At 42.2% G+C, this 20,487-nt stretch overlaps 1 protein-coding gene across 4 annotated transcripts in view; it reads right to left on the bottom strand.

The window, feature by feature from the left end:
- Nucleotides 1-10,907: 10,907 nt before the first annotated feature.
- Lancl1 (LanC (bacterial lantibiotic synthetase component C)-like 1) overlaps nt 10,908-20,487 on the bottom strand; it is a 38,375-nt gene continuing 28,795 nt past the window's right edge. For all 4 annotated transcript variants that reach the window (XM_011238435.3, NM_021295.3, NM_001190985.1 and 1 more), the window contains 6 exons: nt 20,302-20,437; nt 19,619-19,765; nt 17,259-17,441; nt 15,181-15,357; nt 14,730-14,802; nt 10,908-13,948 (listed from right to left, as the gene is read on the bottom strand). In XM_011238435.3, the coding sequence (XP_011236737.1) occupies nt 13,872-13,948; nt 14,730-14,802; nt 15,181-15,357; nt 17,259-17,441; nt 19,619-19,765; nt 20,302-20,437 (793 nt within the window). In that variant the 3' untranslated portion in view covers nt 10,908-13,871. The remainder of the gene's footprint in view (nt 13,949-14,729; nt 14,803-15,180; nt 15,358-17,258; nt 17,442-19,618; nt 19,766-20,301; nt 20,438-20,487) is intronic.

A 20,487-nucleotide genomic window follows, 5' to 3' on the forward strand; every position in this document is an offset into this window, starting at 1 on the left:
TCATCTGTACTTGTATATCAGACTCAAGGGATACTTTCTATTAAAATTTATTTCAAAGAATTGGAGAGATGGCTCAGAGATTAAAGTACTTGGCGCTCTTGTAGAGTACCCTAGTTTGTTTCCTAGCACCCACATGGCAGTATCAGGGCTTCTGATGCCCTCTTTTAGTCCCCATGGACATTATACACACATGATATATATACATGCACCCAGACAAGAATCCATAAAATAGAAATAAATCTTTAAAAGTGTTTCAAAATGACAGTAGTTATCAAATACACTATTACATTTTGGTATTAGATACACAAAAAGTAGCACATATCTGCTACATATCTCATATTTCAACAAAGGTAATTTCCTTTACATTTCTGCACATTAAAAATGTTATATGTTTACCTAAAACAAAAGTCATATGCACTTTTGTGTGCGTGTGTGCGCGTGCGTGTGTGTGTGTTTAAAATACTGCTCTGAGAAGGGTCCATGAACATTCAGTGGGACCCTACAGGGCTCTGAGGCACAAGGAAAGTTAAGAATCCCCGCTTAGAATATAAGGTTAGGACAGAATTTGGTTCAATTTACTTCTACATTTACTCTGTAACTTAAGTTTGAGAGGAGAGTTTTTCAGATGTAGAAAAAAATAAATCCAAGCTGAATACTATTTAAAGAACTCATGAAACAACAGGCTGGTTAATGAATTGTATCAGAACATTTGCTTCTCCTGTTCTGCGCAAACTGCAAATGAAATATTCTTTTGTTCTTTGGGCTACATGTTCCCAGCGTTGTAATGGTTAAGTTAATTTCTAATATGTCTCATCTCATTATAGATCTGTGCAACAGTCTCTTTCAATTTTAAATTGAGCTTCAGGGAAGATTAAATACTTAGGTATCCCAGTTTGTATAAAATTTCTAGATCCATACAAATTAAACTTCCCCTGTCTAAATGGCCCTAATCATTCTAATTTAACTAGATGGAGCTTATTTCCTTTTGACAGCGCTTGTCATGTTGAATCTTCGCTGTGCAGACGAATGGCATGCCAAATGGGTCATCAGTATTCCAGATGTTGCCTTGCCACTTTCCAGGGATGTTATTAATAAAAGCCAGTTCCTTCTTGTCCTTTCTTTCTTTCTTTCTTTTTTTTTTTTAAATCCTCGAGCATTACTGAGGATATAAATTTCCTATCTCCCCATTATGGTTTGGTAATAGTAATTTAATAGTACATCAAATGGGCCCCTCCATAGGAAGATGATCTTTGGGAAAGTACCTGTCCACTGTGAATGATCTCCCAGGGACTCCTGGATGATGTGTGGGATCCACATCCTGGTGAGACTGCATATAGAGAGGTTAAGAGGGCAGGAGGATCGGATCAGACCTTTGAGTTTTGGTGTGTGTGTGTGTGTGTGTGTGTGTGTGTGTGTGTGTGTGTGTGTGTGTTTGTTGGGGAAGTCTGAGTATCCAAAGGACCATTTGGCTTATTTCTACCTGAAAATAAAAATTAAACTTGGAAGAGCTGCTATAATAGCCAACCAGCTGGGAGGACCTCTTTTCTTCACACATAGCCGTTCTCCTTTGGCCTGATGATTTCTTTCCCTCCTTATCAGTTCTCAAAATGTGCTGGAGCTGGCAGAGAACAACACAGAAACTATCCATAAGGACCTCTGTGAGGGCTCTGTCTCTGTCGCCCACAACTGAAAGGAAGATGTGCTGAGAGAAAAGAGAATCCTGATGGGGATCAGTCATAAGACAGAAGGTCTGATTCCATGACATCTAACAGATGCAGGCCAGTTCTTTAAGGCTTACTGAAAAGAACATTTTACACACACACACACACACACACACACACACACACACACACACACACACACACACACACATAATTAAAAGCAGATGATTAAACATTCAGAACTAGAAAAAATCTATCACTACTATTATCACTATTATTCTTTTTGTATTAGACATGAAGATTTCATGAGTGTTTATAAAAAACAATTTGGGCTTGCTCTCTCTCTCTCTCTCTCAATCTCTCTATCTCTCCCCATGTAAATTTTCCCACAATTGAAAAAAATAGGTTTTGCTTTAATTTTTTGCTTTCTCCCTTTTAACTTAAGGTTGTGAAAAGAAATATGAAATTTCTATATCTAAAGGATAGTTTAATATCACCCTAGAAAAAAGAAACCTAAACAATTGGTAAAGTAATATTGTGGCCTCCAGAAAACTGTTTTAGAGGTTGGGCAGAGGGCTCAGTGTATAAAGTTTCATATTGTTATCAGGACAACCTGGGTGTAATACAGGCAATTTAAGATTATCCCTGACTAGCTTAAAGATAAACGAGACTCAGACTATGGTTATTTTATTTGGCTTTGACAATTACTGGGGATCACCCCTAATCTACTCTTCTAACTGCAAGCCTAGCTGCCTCCCCAGCAGTGTACCCCAGATACTTGCTATTTTCCCTGGTCATGTGCTCGTAGTCCATCTCCCATCATGGCGACTTCTTCACATCCTTCTTCTTCCTCCTTCTCCCCTTAGTCTCTGTTCTCCAACCACTCCAAATCCATCCACCTCTAATCCCTCCAGCAACTGGCTGAGGCCAATTTGCTCTAACCACTAGGTTTAAATCAAGGAGTAAGGTTTGCACAACGAAAGCTCGTGAACCCGAGAAGTCACTCGTAGGCCTGTAGAGAATTGAGCGTTAGCATATATAGCAATAGACCAAATCTCAACACCTGGGCTCGATTCCCCAAATTCCTGGAAAAAGCTGGGTGTGGTGGTACACATCTGTAATCCCAGCTCCGAGGGCATGGAGACAGAAGGACTGATCATCCTTGATCTCACTAAGAAGTGAACTCCAGGTTCAGTGAGAGACTCTGTCTCAAAGGATAATGAGGTAGAGAACAGAGGAAGACCCCCCACGGCAACCTTTTGTCTCTGCTGGTGTACTTGATGACGTGCACCCCCCCCCCCCGACTTGTAAATAGCCTCATCTAGCATTATAACCCGCACCTGAGCCCACATCCTCAGGCCTTCACTTTCTATGTCAGCCATGACTTGGACTCTGACTTAGAACTTGACATCTGGTTAAAACTACTTTGAACTTTTAAGTGGAAGATATTAGCGCCAGAATCGTGTTTGTTATAGTCGATCTTGAAGTGTTTCCAACATGCTTAATTGTGTGAATTTTCATGCCATGCCACTTCCTCAAAGGCCAACCCAAAAAAAGCTATTCTTGGTGCAACTAATATTTCTCCATTCTCTCCTGTTGCTTTTTCAAGTTCATTTAACAGACATTATTGAACTGAGTTCTACTGACATCTGCTGGACAAAACCTGGGTTTGTGACTTGGTGATTATTAGCTCAGGAACAAAGCTCTGTCAAGAGAAATAGAAAGTAGAGCCAAGCCAAGCATGAGACACTGCATTAGTCTATAATAAGTCCTAGAGCAGTTTCCAAGTCTGTTTTTCTACCTGGCAAAGCCTCAGTTCAGCTTAGTGGCTTAAGCCACATTTTTGTGCCTCCCTTGAGGCTTAGTGGCAGTTGAGACTGACTGGCTCCAAGTCACAGCAGGGTCTCCTCTCCTAAGGGACTGGTTCAGCTGGTGAGCAGATCCTCTGGGAAGTGCTATGTCCACACTGGTCTTCTTGACAGTTGAGCATAGTGCTGCCTGCATCATTTCAAGGACATCTTCATGGAGGAAATTGCAAAGATGCAGTATCTTCCATTTAGAACACCCCCCCCCCTCCCAGCGCACCCATGGACTTACCAGTATAGATGGGGAGTCTAAAATACAATAATGAAGTTAGCTTTTATATTAACTTTACTAACTTTTCATTATTCTTTAGGCTTTTTTTTTTTTTTTTAAATAGAGATTCCTGTCATAGTTTTGCTTTTATTTTTGCTTTTTTCTCCATCACAGTCTTTGTTCTGATGAAACACTCAATCCCAACTTCTGGCTGGCTGGGTCATCTGTGGAATCCCGATTAAAAAAGATAAATAGGGTCTAGAGAGCTTTATCAGTAGGTTAAGAGTGCTTTCTATGCAAGCATGAAGACCTGAGTTCAAGTCCCTAGCATCTACATAAAAACCAAGCACAGCTGTACAGGTCTCTGACCCCAGGATTGGGGATGGAGACAGGCAGATCTTGGGAGCTTGTTGGCCAGCCATCTTAGCCAAGCAAGGTAAGTTGCAGGTTTAGTGAAATGCCCTGTCTCAGGCAGAGAAGAAAACAGAAAGTAGTAGAGAAAAATGCACTATGCCTTCCTCTGGCTTCTACAGATGTGTGCCTGCACACATACATACAAGTTCACCCACCACAGACCCCACCAAAATCAGTAGTTCTATATTTTATGTAAGATCCCTCGACTTTTTAAAAGTTCCTGGATAAAAGAAATCACAACCAAATTGCTAAATGTGTTAAATTACTTTTTTTTCAGACACGGCAAGAATTGATATTGCAGTTTCAAAATGTTCTTTAAAATACATTATAAAATGTTAAATAAAACTAAAGTGACCTTTGCATGCAGTTGACTATATTTGAGATAATGTGATAGAGTTTATGATTTCTTAAAAGTCCTACAATAGAGCGAAGACAGAACCAAACCATGAAAAAGTTGGGTGCACATGCAATCCAAGGCAGCAGGGAAGAGGGAAGGCGTGTTTTCTCTCAATTTCTTCTCTGACCTACAAATTCAGAAGTGTGTTGATTTCTAGGCATTTTGAAATTTCTAGCTTCCCTTTTCCTCTCATTGTGGCTGGTAAGATCTCAAATTCTGAGGGTATTTGTTACCTACCTAGCATGTGGTCTATCCTGGAGACTTCCATGTGTATCAATTGTGGGATTAGGTAGTTCTTTTCCTAGTTCACAGTACAGTACTGTGTTAGCTCTCTCCTCCTTTTCATCATTATGAGGTTCCTCTGAGTACTACTCCTACTGCATCCAATGAGATCGACTCTGCTGTCTTGATGCTCTCTCCATCCTCAGAAGTGGGACACTGACACCTATCATTCTACTGCATCTGTTTCTCACCTCATCCTGCTACTGTTTGCTTCATATATTTGGTCATGCCAAGTTGATGCAAATGTATTTGTAATAGCTACAAATTCATGGGGGATTTGGTCCTTTTGTCATTAAATTATGTCTTTTCCTTGACACATTTTGACACAGTCAACGTTGTGTGATCTAGCAAACATGGAAACTTCGTAGAATTACCATTTACATACAAAGTATCTTCCTTCTCATTGTTTGGGGCCTTTAAATATAAAATGAATCTCATATAGACAATACATCATTGGATCTTGTTTTATTTTTATTTTTTAATTCCATTCAGTAATGTTATGTCTTTTGTTGCAATGTTAATCCATGCTAAACATCATTGTTGCATAGACTTCATCTTGCCTTTTTGCTAACTGAGGTCTGTTAGCTGCTTCTTTTCTCTTGGTGTCTCTTTTAATGCTTCATTTACTGATGTAGCAATGCCTTTTTTCTCATTTTCTTGTGTGTCTTCCATAGGAGTATATGCTTTTCAGTACATACCATGATTATCTAAAGCACCTTGTTGCCGTTTAACAATGGGTTAAGTCAGTAACAACTCAGTGTCAATTCACAGAAGTGTCCTGGACTTTTACTTTGCCCACACTTATTTTCAGAAACCACTCTCCTTTATATTATGTATCAGTGTCTTGTGTTTTATTTTTTTATACCAGAATCAGAACAACTCCTAGGTCATCTTTACCAAATTGTCCTGTTCTTGTCTCCTCATTTATTTATTTTAGTTTTCTGTGCTTAAGTCCTTCTATATTCTGTTGAATGCCCTTTTATTTCAACTTGAAATTTTTTCAAACTCACCTTTCTTTTGCTGCTTTCACAAGTTTCACTTATGATTTTGACGGTTTGGTCCTAACGTCCTAGTACAGACTGGATTGGGTTCACTTGGATGTTACGTTTCTTTTTCATATTTGGGGCATTTTAAGTCATTTTTCTTTTAACTGTTTTTTGTTCCCAGTTTTGTTCTGAAGCTCCCATAGTACATGTGTGACTCTCCTGAAAGTGTCACATACAACCTTACAGCTTTTCTCGTTCCTTTCCTCATCACGATCATTTTCTCTTGGACTGGATGGCTTCAAAAGATTTATAATTCAACTCAATGATTCTTCCACCTTTATTGAACTCTTTTTGCTGATTTTTTTTTTTTTGGTCATTTTAGCTGTGTTTTCACTCCCCAGATTCTCCTTTTATATTCTTTTTCTCTCCTTTATCTTTTCTGCCTCTCTGCTAGCATCCTCATTATCTTTTCTGCCTCTCTGCTAGCATCCTCATTTTTTTTCTACATTATAACATTTTCTTAATCTCAAAAATCAGGCAGATCCCACCTCTTGTTTCTTTGGGATTGCTCTGCAGATACATGGGGACACACTTTTTTTTTTTATGTAACTTATAAATCGGGTTAGGACTGAAGCATAAAAAGGAGTGGTCACTGGAAACTGGGGGACACATGCAAGAGGAGAGTGGGCTGAGGTCCAGGAAGGGCAATACAAAGTGGAGGACTCACTACTGGTTTGTCCAGCACAGTTACCAACGGTTATTTCAAAATGACTTGGAAGAATAAGAAATTATTAATATGTAAGGATGGTAGAAGAGACAGAAACGCCTGCTACTCTTATTACACATGACATACATATGTTGAATTATATATATATATATATATATATATATATATATGTATATATATATAGCATAGAGTTGTTTCTTACATTACAGAGCAAGAAGAAAGCAAGCATCTGCTCTCGTCCCAGTGTTTGCACTGGGCTTTCTACAAGGGAATATGCTCAATGCTAAGCCCAGCTAGAAGCAGGTGGGGGTTGGGGGGAGGGGAGCTATGAAACCATAATTTAGGGGACTTTAACTTCTCTGTGACTTTAATTTCTCAATTAGATATGCTTGCCAGATTCTGTTTCAGCAGTTTGTAATATCTTGGTCCCTCTGGTGTCTGTCTTCTGCATTCTAATTGGGCTTGTTTCTGCTTTTGCTGTTTTGAAACAAGATCTCATATAATGCTGCGTTGGCCTTGGATTTGCTACATACCTAGGGATGACCCTGACCTCCTGATGTTCCACCTTCTGAGTTTACAGGATTACAGGTGTGCAGCATCATGTCTAGATGCGCATCTTGCCCAGATACACACCACTACACCCAGATGTGCACCACCATGCCCAGATGTGTGGCATATGCTTAGGTTCTGCAATAGCAACCTGTTCTACTCACCCCTTTCCCGGAGTGGGTACTAGACATCTAGTATGCCAGTTTCTTGCCTGTACCAGCAGCAGATCAGCAGCTTCTCAGGAAGTCCTCCAGAGTCTTGAGTGCCACACATACAGCCTGTGTTTCTATTGAGTCCTGAGAGGAGTGTCTCTGTTTACCTAGTGCATGCCACCTTCTTAGAGTCTGGAATTCTCAGAAGCTCTTCTAGCTCCTGTACTTGTGACTCACAAAAGTAAACAGAAGGGATGGACTTGCGTTTTACCACCTTAAGATGTCATTACAGCAAACTCAGTTTTAACTGGGCAGGTGAGGATTAAAAACCAAACATGCTGAGCAATCACTATTGTAAGTAGTAGAAAATACACTGGTTGCAAAGTCATTCAAATGTGGATCAGTACTTACTGCTGACTGCCTGGGGAACATGGTCGTGTGGACAGGAATAAGGGGCATTCGTGACCATACTCATTTGTATCAGACTTTCAATTTAGGAGAAAATACCACTTCCATGTTTCTAATTAGGTTTGCAAGTCTCCTACATCAGCTTTGCTTTTAGGTTTGTACATGGCTCTGGAAGATGGCTTCTGAAACTCCCAAACCCACATCACTTTATGAAATTCTGACGCTGGAATCACATCAAATGTCAGAAGGCCAGCAGCAGCTCTATACTACATTTACTTATAACACCATGAAGAAGCCAGGCTTTGGGAAAGGAATATGATTGGTCTGTGTTCAATAGTATCACTAAGTATGGAGAATGTTGACTCCTTATGACCTGTGATGGAGGCACAAAGATGGCTACTTTCCTCCCATAAGCTCCTGAGTCTAGATGACTCAAATTAATCCTTTGCTCTGGGTATTTTCTTGTGATACTTCAACTTAAAAAAAAATCTTGACTTTTCCATCCATATTAAGTATTTTCACCAAGTTCTTTGCTTTCATCAGCTGAAAAACCACCAACACTGCTCATTGCAAGACTGCATCCCTACACGTTCTATTCTACAGAACCATGACAGAAATCAAACTCTATTCATTCCTGCTGTCTCCTACCCTTCACATGTGGTCAACTCTTGAAACCCACCAGCCCATTTCTGACTCATTTTTCTCTACCTGAGATTCATGATGGATTACATCACTCGTTTAGGAGCACCTGAATGAGATCCCTAAGCAACTCGCACTCACACAGGACTGGTCAAAGCCACGCCTTTAGGTTTTACCACCAGTGTCCTTGACTCTCACATGCCTCACTTCATGCTTCTTCCTTACTACAGGCTATGCCCAGTCCCATTTCACACTGAAATCACTCAAGGGAAGGGATTTACCTTTAATTTTTATTATTGACAGTTTCATGGGCACAATGTATATTGATCACATGTACCACTGCTTTCCTAACTCTTGGCTGACCCATCTCCCATCTTTCCTCCATCTATTGTACTAAAAAAAAAAGTTAGCCCACTGAGTCCAATTTGTGCTGCATCTATACGCATGGGTGTGGCATCCACTGGAGGGAGTCTGACTTATCTGACTCCTGCAGCAGCCATCTCTCTCCCTCTCCATGCTTCGATTTTGACTTGCTTGATCTTGGTGTGTATGTGGGAGGAGGGGGTCATGGGAAAAACCCAACTTATTAATGATGCTGATACCTGGGATTTCCTAGAAGCTGACCGTATGAGAGGATTTGGAAAAGTAAGTGGCTTCATGCCTTCCGATTTCCCTCCACCTTGCCCATTACCAGGGCTGTCCAAATGCACTAATGGCAAATGCTTTCTAGTCTGAGTTTTGTCTTCACCCTATAAAGGCATCAAATTTCAGCATTTTCATAAATATAAAAAAAATACAGAGCACAAGAGAGCCAGGCTTGTATTGGGCTTCATTAAACAAGGGAAAGAACAGTTGGTGCCAGTGTAAATATCAGAAGGCATTTTGTCATTGCTTGGCTAATTCCCTGTGTTCTTTAGACTGAGTTGCCAGAGCCAAGGGCCTGCTTTGTGCATGTAGAACTTACCTTGCACACACACAGACAAGTCAGGCACAAGCAAGAGATAAAGTCTGAGCACTGCTCACAGCAACCACTAGAATGGGCATGTCTACAGCATATAACCACTAGCACCAGCAGTGTAAAAAGTATCTGCATGGGTGCGTGTCAATTGCTAAACGCCAGTCCCTGAGAATCAGCCAGCATTAGCTATACGCTAACAGCAAGTCCCCATCAGCACTTTCAGATTGCAAATGCTTTCCTTTGGAGCCAGGTCTGCCAGAGAAATTAGGCAATTTTGACAGTGATTAATCAGAAGTTCCCCCTTGCCCTCTATAACCACTAAATGCCACACAAAGGCTGTCCCCAACACTTATTTGTAGAGTGACAGAACATTAGCTGCAGACTTAATGTCACCATGGTTGTAATTTGCATGTTGATAGAAAGTTAACATGTCGTATAGATCGGAAATGATGCTGGCTGACTAGGAGGAGTGGCCCTGCTAAGATCCATTTCTCTATCCTCATTAGCCCATGGTTTGGCTAACTGTGTTTGTGCTTTCTCTCATTACTAAGGAAATTGTAAAATATGTCCCCAAGGATGCATTACCAGACTCCTAGAAAACTGCTTATCAGTTTGCAGAACAGAACCGTGAAGCCAGCGTGCTCACCGGTGCTAAGAAAGTCGGCGTTCTGCTTTGGAAGAAGCCTCTGACCAAGGCTTTGGGAAAGAGAGCACGTGGATTCGAATGAGAACGAAACGGCAAATTTTCTTACAGTGTAAGTTTACCCAATGCTTGCAGTGATAAGAACAGGAGGCCTCTGGGGCACTGAATCCACACTCAGGGTTATGGTAGGAAGGAAAAATGACATAAATTACCACTTTCTAATGATTCGGGAGTATGAGAGGGACACAGGATTTTTTAAAAAAACATATTGACGAAGAAGTTATGGGTAAATGGAAAGAGCCAAATTACTTAAAGGTTGTTTGTTATTATTATTATTACTGCAGTGACAATTGCGTATTTTCATTCTGCTGGCGAGAAGTGAAGACAGTACAGGGTTGCTATGGAGTTACTGGAGAGTTTTGTCCCTCCATATCTGTCTGCCTGATATACAGACTTGACACATGCATACTGCCATTTCACTTAAAAGAGAGAAAAACACTCATCCCCTCCTTGCTGTTACAATTATTCGATCAACAGAGGAAAGGAAGGAAGGCCATGTAAATATATGTAGCTCCTGGTATCACTGGGGCACTTCTCATGCGCTGGCTTACCACGTCACAAGAGATTGATGCCATCTCCTGGGTGACTGGGCAGACTTCCTTCCCCATAATTATACCTTACTCAGTGACCTCACTTCTAAGCCCCTGTGAGAACTGTGAGCAGGGAGAATTCCTAGAACCAGGCTGTTGGTCAATGACCACATGGTAGACTCTGATAAACATGAGAGGTGATGCATTGCATGATTTGAAACCTTGAAGATTCTTCTAAATCTACCATTATCACAGATGAGAGCATTTTCCTTTTATAAATCTGTTATTGCATAAAGGAGTGGAACTAACAATGAAGGAATAGCTAGGAACAAATCTTAGTGAGTTTACACAGAAAAGGCCACTATTTATCATTAAGGAGAAATACTTTTCAAATTCAAACTGAAGCAAACAACAGTACCCGATACTCAGGCCTAATAACATTTTATTGAAGACCAGTGGGTTCAATCCCTCCCATAACATACACATATGAAACCAGCCTTTCCCAGTTTAGTGGCAATGAACCTTGGGGTGATTGCTCAATGCCCCCCACACTGACTCCTGTTCACCAGATGTAAACAGTTTTCTATGGCCCAGCAGTATGGAGCCCCCAGAAACCTGGTCTGACCGGTTTTGAGGAAGCAAGAGGAACTGGAATTAATGTCAAGTAAGCCGGGGACTACACCTGAGTTCTTGGAGCCTAAGGAGGAGAGAAGTGAAAGATCCCACTTACACTACTTACTTCAAGATTAGGCCCAGTAATCTAGATACAAATTGACCTGAGGACACAGGAATAGAGTGCTGCAATTCTGTTACTTAGAGAAACAGGGAAGGAGAAAAAAATACTCGTAGATCCTCTTCAATCTAAGTCTATCTACATGGGGGCTTTCTGCGTTGATACAGGCAGGGCATGATGAGGATAAGGGAACCAGATGACCCTGAGGATGGGAGACCGACAGCTGGGATGAAATGAACTCCCTGGTGGGATCTATGGAGACGGCCATGTCAATGCTGACATGTTACACGATTCAAGTTTAGGGCTGAAAAGCACAAGGGGATAAATAGACTGCCTGGCAGGCTCAGAACCCCTTACTGCCCAGTCTCTGGATGGAGATGAACAATGCCACTGAGTTTTCCAAAGCAGCCACTGGAAGGTTTTGAAACTAGGAATTAAAACCTCTGAAGGAAAAATGCATAAGAATAAAACCAACCATGTCTGCACGACACCTGAATGGAAATGGTTCTTGCAGCCTCTACCCGAGGAGGGGCGTTGGTGTCAGCCTTTACTCTATGTGAGTTTAAGATCCTTAGAAAACTCTCCTAGCTCTTAAACATTAGTCAACAGCGGCATAAACACTGTCAGTGTAGTGAGTTTCTAAAATGCTACAGTGAAGAGAGCTGAATGGTGTTCATGAGTCTGTTCATGGGTGACAATATGCAGGAGGCAACACTCATCAGGATGCCTGGGGAAGCACTGTGACCAAGTCTACTGGCTGATCAAAACACTTCCTCTTTTTCTTTAATAAGTATCTATAGTAAAGTGCAGACAGAATATAATAAGCCATTTAACTAAACAAAGTGGGCTTTCTTTTCTAAAGCTGGACACCCAGCCAAACAGCTGCACTTTACTGTCTAAGAGTGACTTATAAATATTGATACAAAGCCTTCACCTGGCACAGTCTACACACAACTTCTGAGGATGCACAGGGGTCACAGAAGGACCAATTCAATCCTAGAAATCGAGTGCTGGGCTGCTCTTTGGATCCTACTGTAGGCACCCTTAAAAGGGCCAGAAAATTTCACGTAATATTAGCTATCTTGGTACCAAATAGAAAATAACAGGAGATTACTCCTCATAGCAACCAGGATACACTCCATGGGGATTTGATCTCCAATAAAAACTGAATGACCAAAAGAGCCACAAATAGCACATTAAATATTCTTAGACCCTGTTGTTTTAAAGCTGGAAAATGTTACCACGTAGGTTAGAGTCTGGTTAGGCCTTTGATATCGAGGAAAGAAGGGAGGAGCTAAAGAGTCAATAGGCGTTTGTTCAGAGGTCGAAACACGGGGGAGTCTTCGTGTACAAACAAACCTGACTCCGAGGTGGTCTCGGAATGTGAAGGACACTTGCTCTTGGGATATGCAAACCGCCATTTGTTACACGCATGAAGGCAGTCACATCCCATTCCAGCCAAGAGCCGTGTTTTCTTAGAAGCTACTGGTCAGAGCAGCTCCCTTTCCACACTCTTTGTAAGCAGAGTTAGAGTTTGTACTAGTTAGTGACGAGATCAATGTTCAAGTCAATTGACAGAAGGTGATGACATGTGGCACTCACTCAGGCACAGTCAGCGAAAAGCAAGGCAAAGCTGAGCCAAACGTCTCAAGGTCAGCCAAAGGTCAGGTGGGACCCTGTCTCAGCAAATTCACACAGACAATCTACTTCTAGATCTCATCTGAGTACTAAAGGACAGACAACTTTTAAAACAAACATTTCTGAAATCTAACACAAGCCAAGGAACTGTTATTTGTGAGTAAACTTTCAGATCAGAATGTGCATCCCAACCATTTAAGTTTTGATCCTGTTGCTGCTAGATAGGGCCTGTGTGGCTCATGAAGTGGGATTTCTAGTTCAGACAGAAACTAGGAATTTAAAAAAATGACATTTAGGCCCAAAAATCTAGTCTATAACTCTTGCAGTTTTTCTTCCAGAAGCACGGGCTACATTTTTTGGTCCCCTTTGCTCACCACTTGAGAGAACCCAGTCCCAGAACTACTACTCTCTGTGGAGGCAGAATGCTCAACAGAAGAGCTGGAAGGCAGTACCCAGCAACAGCCATCACATGTAATGTGTCCACCTGCACTGAGCTCGTGTGTGCACTGTGTGCACTGTGTGTATCTGTGTTGGGGCAGGGCCCAGGGCTCTTCTCCATGCTAGGAGTGTTCTACCACTCAGCTACGTGCCAGATCTCTCCTGCTCTTTACCTTGAAAACGGGTCTCACTAAGTTGCCTAGGTTGGCCTTGAACTTGTGATCCTCCTGCCTCTCTCCCCAGGAGATGGGATAACATGCTCCCAGGCATGGATCACATTGATGGATAAGTAGTAAGAGGAACATTTCCTGCATGTCTGGGAACCATGCGAATGATCAGAAGATACTGTACTGTCATCCATCCTTCCCTCTGGAAGGGAATTAAGATGGCTTCAAGTACACTTATAAATAAAAAGTAAATAATAAAAGGTGCTGAACTGCTAAAGACAAATTATGGAAATAAAAACTCGACCACTTCAAAGTACACAGTTTCATTCTGCTTCCTTCAAAAGCAAGGGCAATATGTAGCCCAGAGTAATACACAGAGTCATGCTGTAAGCGGCAGGAGACATGCTTTCTTTTCAGAGTTCAAATGCAGGGAACTTGGCCTTTGTGGGGACTAACAGGTCAGCCAAGAAATATATTGTTCCAGCCATCCCTAGAGGAACAGAAAGAAGCACACGTTACTACACCAAATGGCTCCATTTCCTAAGGCTCATTTATTTTTATTTTTTTATTTTTTATTGACTTTTGGTCATGGGAAGCATCCTGTAATTCATACCCTGCATTCAACATCAGAGGCCCCTCGGGGGTTCTTGGCTTTCTTTTTATCCAGAGGAAGACAGGAGACAGAATGGAGGCAAGCACAGTCAAGCTACTTATTCTAGCCACTCACTTCCTGTCACCTGGCCACATGCCAGCTCCTTCAGCACTGCCTCGTGGCCACTTACCTCCCAGAGGCTCTGTATCTATGACTCAGCATATGCCTGGGTTCATAAATGGTGGCCACCATGACAGCTACTAATATTATAGTCTGAGGTAAATGCTCACTGACTAATTTATTTATTTATTTATTTATTTAGGCACCAGGTTTCACACAGTCCAGGCTGGCCTTAAACAAGTAAATGGCCTAGTTGAATTGCTGATCTTCCGGTCTCTACTGTTTCCACCCCTTGAGTGCTGGGATTATAGAGATGTGGGTATATGCCAATATGCCTAGTTTATGTGGTGTGGAAGATGAACTCAGGGCTTTGGGTAGACTAAGCAACTGTAACAACTGAGCTACACCCCCAGCCTTGCTCACCGACCTGACATTTCAGGAAATAAGGTGGTACATGTTTAAGAATGGACTATAAGAATCAGATTGTGGTTACACCTGATTATCACCAAGCAGAATGGTAGCTGATGATCTTAGGAGCTAAGTCATGTGTGAAAAATACCTTCAAAGAGGGAGAAGGGGGTGTCCGCTGTCCTGCATCCGTGCTCCCCGTAGTCTAAGCACCACTCAGCAAACTGAAAATGAGACCGAGTTCAATTACTGTAGTTATTTCTTCCGAATTCTAGGAACTCACAAAAACTGCCTGCGTTACTTTGAATAATTCCCAAACTATAAGTGAGAGACAAGGAGAAGGTTTGGAGGCAGCTGCATGGCTTGGGAGGAGTTTAGTGAGCAGTAAGAACACTGTTGCCAAGGGTACCAAAACAAAATAACCCTCCACCCTTCAGCCTTTGGTCCTACAAAGGTCCAAGCAGAATCTACCCTTTAAAGGGATGTTAACCGTCCTGAATAGTTCTCGAGGTTTCCCTTAAACTACATGTGTGTTAACTCTAAGCTCAGGGCCTTTTCAGCCTCCCAAGGAGCTGCTTCTCCACGCCCAGCCTGGCTCTTACCTTGCAGGCCCTGTACAGATACTTCAGATCCTGTGTGAGGTTGTAGAGTGCCAGGAAAGCGTAGGCATTCCCTGCAGCACCATGGCACAGCCCGTAGCCCTTCTTCAGTAGCCCGTACTGCCAGATCACGTCAGCACACTGCTGGGCATCACACAGGTAACGCTCTTCTTTGAACACCTGCAGAGTCAAGGGACATATGCGAGTTCTGTCATTGGGGCTACAAAGCTCTTCCTACCTGAGAAGGCAAGGTGGAGAAGAAGAGGAGGAGGCAGGCTGAGAAGTAAGGATCGCAGCAACAGGAAGTGCAGTACTTCCAACAACAGACAAACCCTTACCACTGACTTGTATCATAGGTTTTGTCACCTTGACACAAGACTAGGCACACTTGGGAGGAGGGAACCTCCACTGAGAAACTGTCCTCATCAGACTGGCCTGTGGGCATATCTGTGGGGTGTTTCCTTGATTGTTGATCGATGTAGGAGGAGGGCCTAGTCCACTGTTGGGGGTGCAATCACCTGGCAGGTAGTCTTGGGTTGTATCAGAAAGAAGGATGAGCAAGGCAGGGGAAGGGAACTAGTAACTAGAATCCATCCATGGAGTCTCCTTCACTTCCTGCCTCAGGTTCCTGCCCTGGCTTCCCTTCACGCTGGACTAACCTTTCTTTCCCTCCCTACTCCAAGCTGCTCTTAGTCAGTGTATTATCATAGCAAAAGCAAACTAATGTAACTAGCTTTGTTTTATAAAATAACTGGGCCTGATCATGTATGCTTGGTCTAAGCTGTGTGTGTGTGTGTGTGTGTGTGAGAGAGAGAGAGAGAGAGAGAGAGAGAGAGAGAGACAGAGAGACAGAGAGACAGAGAGCGAGAGAGACAGAGAGAGACAGACAGACAGACAGACAGACAGAGACAGATGCAGCAGCAATACTAAACTGGCCACTTGCTCTTATCACCAATTCCCTCTAAAGAACACACTTGCCATACAACTTGAGTAACTGACACCCTTCACTATTAGAATGGCTTTACACACTAGGGAAGAATCTATGAGCTGTTGTATTTTTGTGTGTTTGTGTATGTGTTCTTATGTGTGCACATGTGTGTAGTACCTTTGGAGGCCAAAGATCCAGATCAGGTGTTTTCACTAATTGCTTTTCCAACTATTTGTTAGGATAGTGTCTCTCTTACCCTGGAGCACAAGGACTGGGCAATCCTAGCTGACCAGGTAGCTCTAGGGCCCTTCCTGTGTCCAGCTCTACCACTGGGATTGCATCTTTATGTATACAATGCAGTGGCATCACAGTCATGAAGTTGCACACCCAGCATCACTTCCATTCTTACAACTACATATTAAGCAGCATTCCCTGTTTTCCACTTCTGACCCTGACACCTTCTATTTTCTGTCTGTAATTTCCCTAGTCTAGATAATTCCCACTAGCCATCACTCCATATGCATGCAATTTCCTCTTCTGTATTGCATTTCTGGGTGTCTGCTTATTTTGCTTAGATGTTTTCAAAGTTTGTGAGTATTACAGTGTACATTAGAATTCCATCCCCTTTATAAGTAGATACTATTCCATGGCATGTGCACACCATAGTTTACCTATATATTCATCTGTTGATGGATAGCAGATGCTCAGATACTTTTTCACATTTGGCTTCAAGCAGAGCTGTTATGGATAGTCATTGGGGGGGGGGGGTTGGTCTAGAGTGGAACTGCTAGGTTGTACGTCAAGGGCTTGATTTGTTTAAGAACCAGCAGTCTTTCTGCATGGCAGCTGTATCATTTCACATTGCTGAAGCAATGTGTAAGGATTCTGCTTTCAGTCATGCTTCTGGGGTATTTATCTTGGCTCTGCCACTTCTGTTATCATCTTGGCTACTCTGTCAGTGAAGCAGCTTCCTGTGTTATGAGGATGGTGTCCACTGTGGTGCGATGGACACTGGGAGAATGGATGCTAACCATCAGCACAATGACCTTAGCTCCAAAAGCTGTTCATAATCCTTTCATGATTAAGAATAGGGTTAAGGTATACAAGTGTCTGCTATTTTGTTGTTGTTGTTAAACAAGAGAACATGAGGTACCTTGTATGCTTGGATGAGCATATAGATGACCCCAGGAGCACCGTGGCACCAATGGACAAGCAGGTCTCTGGTATCATCCAAACATGGAGGGTAATTGCCGGAAGGAAACTTCAGCCGGCAGACAAAGTCTACACTGGGCTTCACCAAACTATGCAACTTTCCTTGGTTCACCTGAAGGCTGGGCTAAAAAGGAGAAACAACATTATTAGTTCTGCTGAAAAAAATGACATTCCTAAAACTCAAAATGAGTTGAAAACCAAACCAGAAAAAAGAAAAAAAAATCATGCCTAAAAAGAAAATGTGAAGTCATTAAAAGGCTTCACATCTCTCCCGATTTCCTCATCTGCTTGCTAGATAGTCTCAATTTTATCTTGTTTTATGACTTTAAAGAAATGGGACAAACTACGGTTGGGCCATTATTGAACTCAAAAGGTCTTCTGTACCTTTTGTTTTATTTCCAACAATTGCTGTTATGGACATAGTCATAGGAACTCTTTCCAAGTCAATACTTGCAAACAAGGGTGTGATAGATGTTTGCTGAGTGCAGAGATGCACTGACCACCAAGCCTGGCTCCTGCTTTAAGACAGAGAGGTGGTGGGTGCTGTCTGTAACAGAGAAGGACACACAGGACTGGGGGACCTGAGACCTGATGCAGAGGTACAGTGTGCCCAACACCTGATTGGGAATGTCTTGTATGCTGGATTATTCTGATACTAGGACATAAGAGATTTATAAGTCATGGTGATACAAGGCACATGAATGATACTTGGGATATAAACTCATTTATTTTTGATACTGTTTTTAATTCAGGGCCTGTTCATTATTTAAGACACAGAGGCAGGCGGATTTCTGAGTTCGAGGTCAGCCTGGTCTACAAAGTGAGTTCCAGGACAGCCAGGGCTATACAGAGAAACCCTGTCTCGGAAACAAACAAAAAAAAAGTGTAAAGGACACGGGGGACAGGACATGCGGAGTGAGGGGTGCACAGTCAGTGGATGGTGCTGGAAATGACAAGATGTAGTATGTTCTTAGCATTCTGTGTTCTTCAAGGCATGTAAGAATAGTACTTTACATGAAGATTATTCAATACAAAGTATTAAAGCGGAGTGAGTCTTCCTCGGGAGTTATCCAACATGGCCTAGAAATAATACTGTTCAATGTTGATAGCTAAGCATGGTCACGAACAGATTTTTATTGCTAAAACCTTCATCATTTCAAGTAGATAACAACTTGGAAATTAAAAAATCAATACTATGTTTTTCATATTTTAGAGCTAGCAAAAAGAGGCAGGGTAGCTATCTCTTGACTATCAGATTTAATGACAGGTCAAAAAGGCTAACCATTCACTGAGGTGTACAATTTTAACTTATCCTCAACGTTAAAAGACATAAACCCTCTTTTCATGAAAGATGTTTAAGAATCTACATGTAGTTCTAGAAATAAGGGTCACCAAGGGAACATTCCAGAAAAATGAATTTAAATCTTGGTTGTCAAAAATGCTAATTATATAACTTCTAATAGAAAATAGAGTAAGTGAATGAATGAATGAATGAATGGCCTCTCATCACTGCTCCCAAACTGTGACTCTGTTCTACAGCAATCACGGGTTGAGAAGAGATATGGCATGGTTTTGTATTCTTGCAGCTAGAAGGTGACATATACATCCATGCACCATGCTGGACACACGAGTAACATACCTTCCTTTATGTGACACTGTGATTTTTAAAGAGGCGCTTGCCTCTGCTGCCATAAAGAACCCATTTCCTCTGCCATAAATTCTCATTTGCAAGTACCAATTGTTGCCTCAGAACTCGGCACTCTCTGAGTTCTCTTTCTGACCTTCCCCAAATCAAGTTTATTAGAGTTCTATTTGCCTTCTGTCTTTCTAACTTTGGGTGATGCCTCTCGCTACAGTCAGAACCTGAGAACTATGGGGCATAGCACAGAATCCACGGGCAGTCTTCCTGGCTTTGCTCTCCCAGTGAGCCTTAGGCAGTGTGTGCTCCTTTTTCTTTATTGATTCTTGTTTTTACTCCTAAAGTTTGTTTTCTTTATAATAGTGAATAATACTTATAACTCAAGGCATTTTCTGAGAGAGAAGAGCAAAGAGCACGACACAGAGAATTAGAGGTCATGATCCTGCTCCAGGGCACACTGGGAGTGCATGTCACATGGTTCAAGCAGCATTCCCAGGACAGTGTCTTCAGGCTGTCGCACTTGAAGAGCACCCTGGCTACTGCACCTCTGCTGAGGCCAGATGACTGCAGGGAGTGTGACTCAGTGGGTGACAGACAGGAAGACAGTACCAGGATCTGCTCCCCAGCCGACAGCTTACAGTCTCACCTTAAGCATCCCTTACCTGCATCAGGTAGTAATAAATGCCTGCCAAGCCATGAGCAGCCCCCACGTAATATTCCTGGTACCACTCATACATCAGTGGAGACTTTGCCGCCAAGTTTCTCTTTCTAGATAGGTTTTCCCCAGAGGTTAAGATGTTTTCACAAATCTACAGGGAGAAAGCCAAGCAAAAGAACAAGATGGTTAGACAAGAAGAATTCTTGGTAGAGGCAAGGGACTTTTTGTTAAGAAGTACTGAATTACTGGAAGGGAATCAGATACTATCTTCCACCAGGAAGAACAGTTCCCTCTGAGACCTGTGAATGCATGCTGTCTTAGCAGACTGAGGCTGGGGAGGACCCCCAACTCTCTTTATTAGCACTTTAAGAATCCACACATCTTTTGATGAAAAGCACAAACTCCTCCTGGCACTGAAGGAGATACTTGTGTCTGAGAGATGAGATTTGGTCTTCATCTGCCCCAGAAGGGCCTTGAACCATCAACTAGAGCAGGATGGCCTCCTGACTCCCTTAGCTCCTGCCAGGGCTTCTCACAGACCGAGTATGAGGCTGTGGCTCTCTGACTTGTGCCTCACCTAGAGGGGTCAAACCCATGGTCTTCCTCTATGGGACATACTAAGTGACGAGACAAAGAGTACATAAGCAGCTGCCTAAAACACTCCTAAACCCCACAGCACTGTATTACCTGCTGAATATGGCTCTGAGGAATCTTCTCCTCTCCAAAGTTCTTATTGACAAAAAGCAGAGCAAAGATGTAGCCTATGCGGCCATAGAGCATTTCATTTGGTACGTGGGGATCAATCTTATTTAGGTGAATGAGCCTAGGAATAGAAACATGTGTCTATGATCACCTGACAGGGCTCAGACACTG

Source organism: Mus musculus, chromosome 1, assembly GCF_000001635.26.
Source record: "Mus musculus strain C57BL/6J chromosome 1, GRCm38.p6 C57BL/6J".
Lineage (NCBI taxonomy): Eukaryota > Metazoa > Chordata > Mammalia > Rodentia > Muridae > Mus > Mus musculus.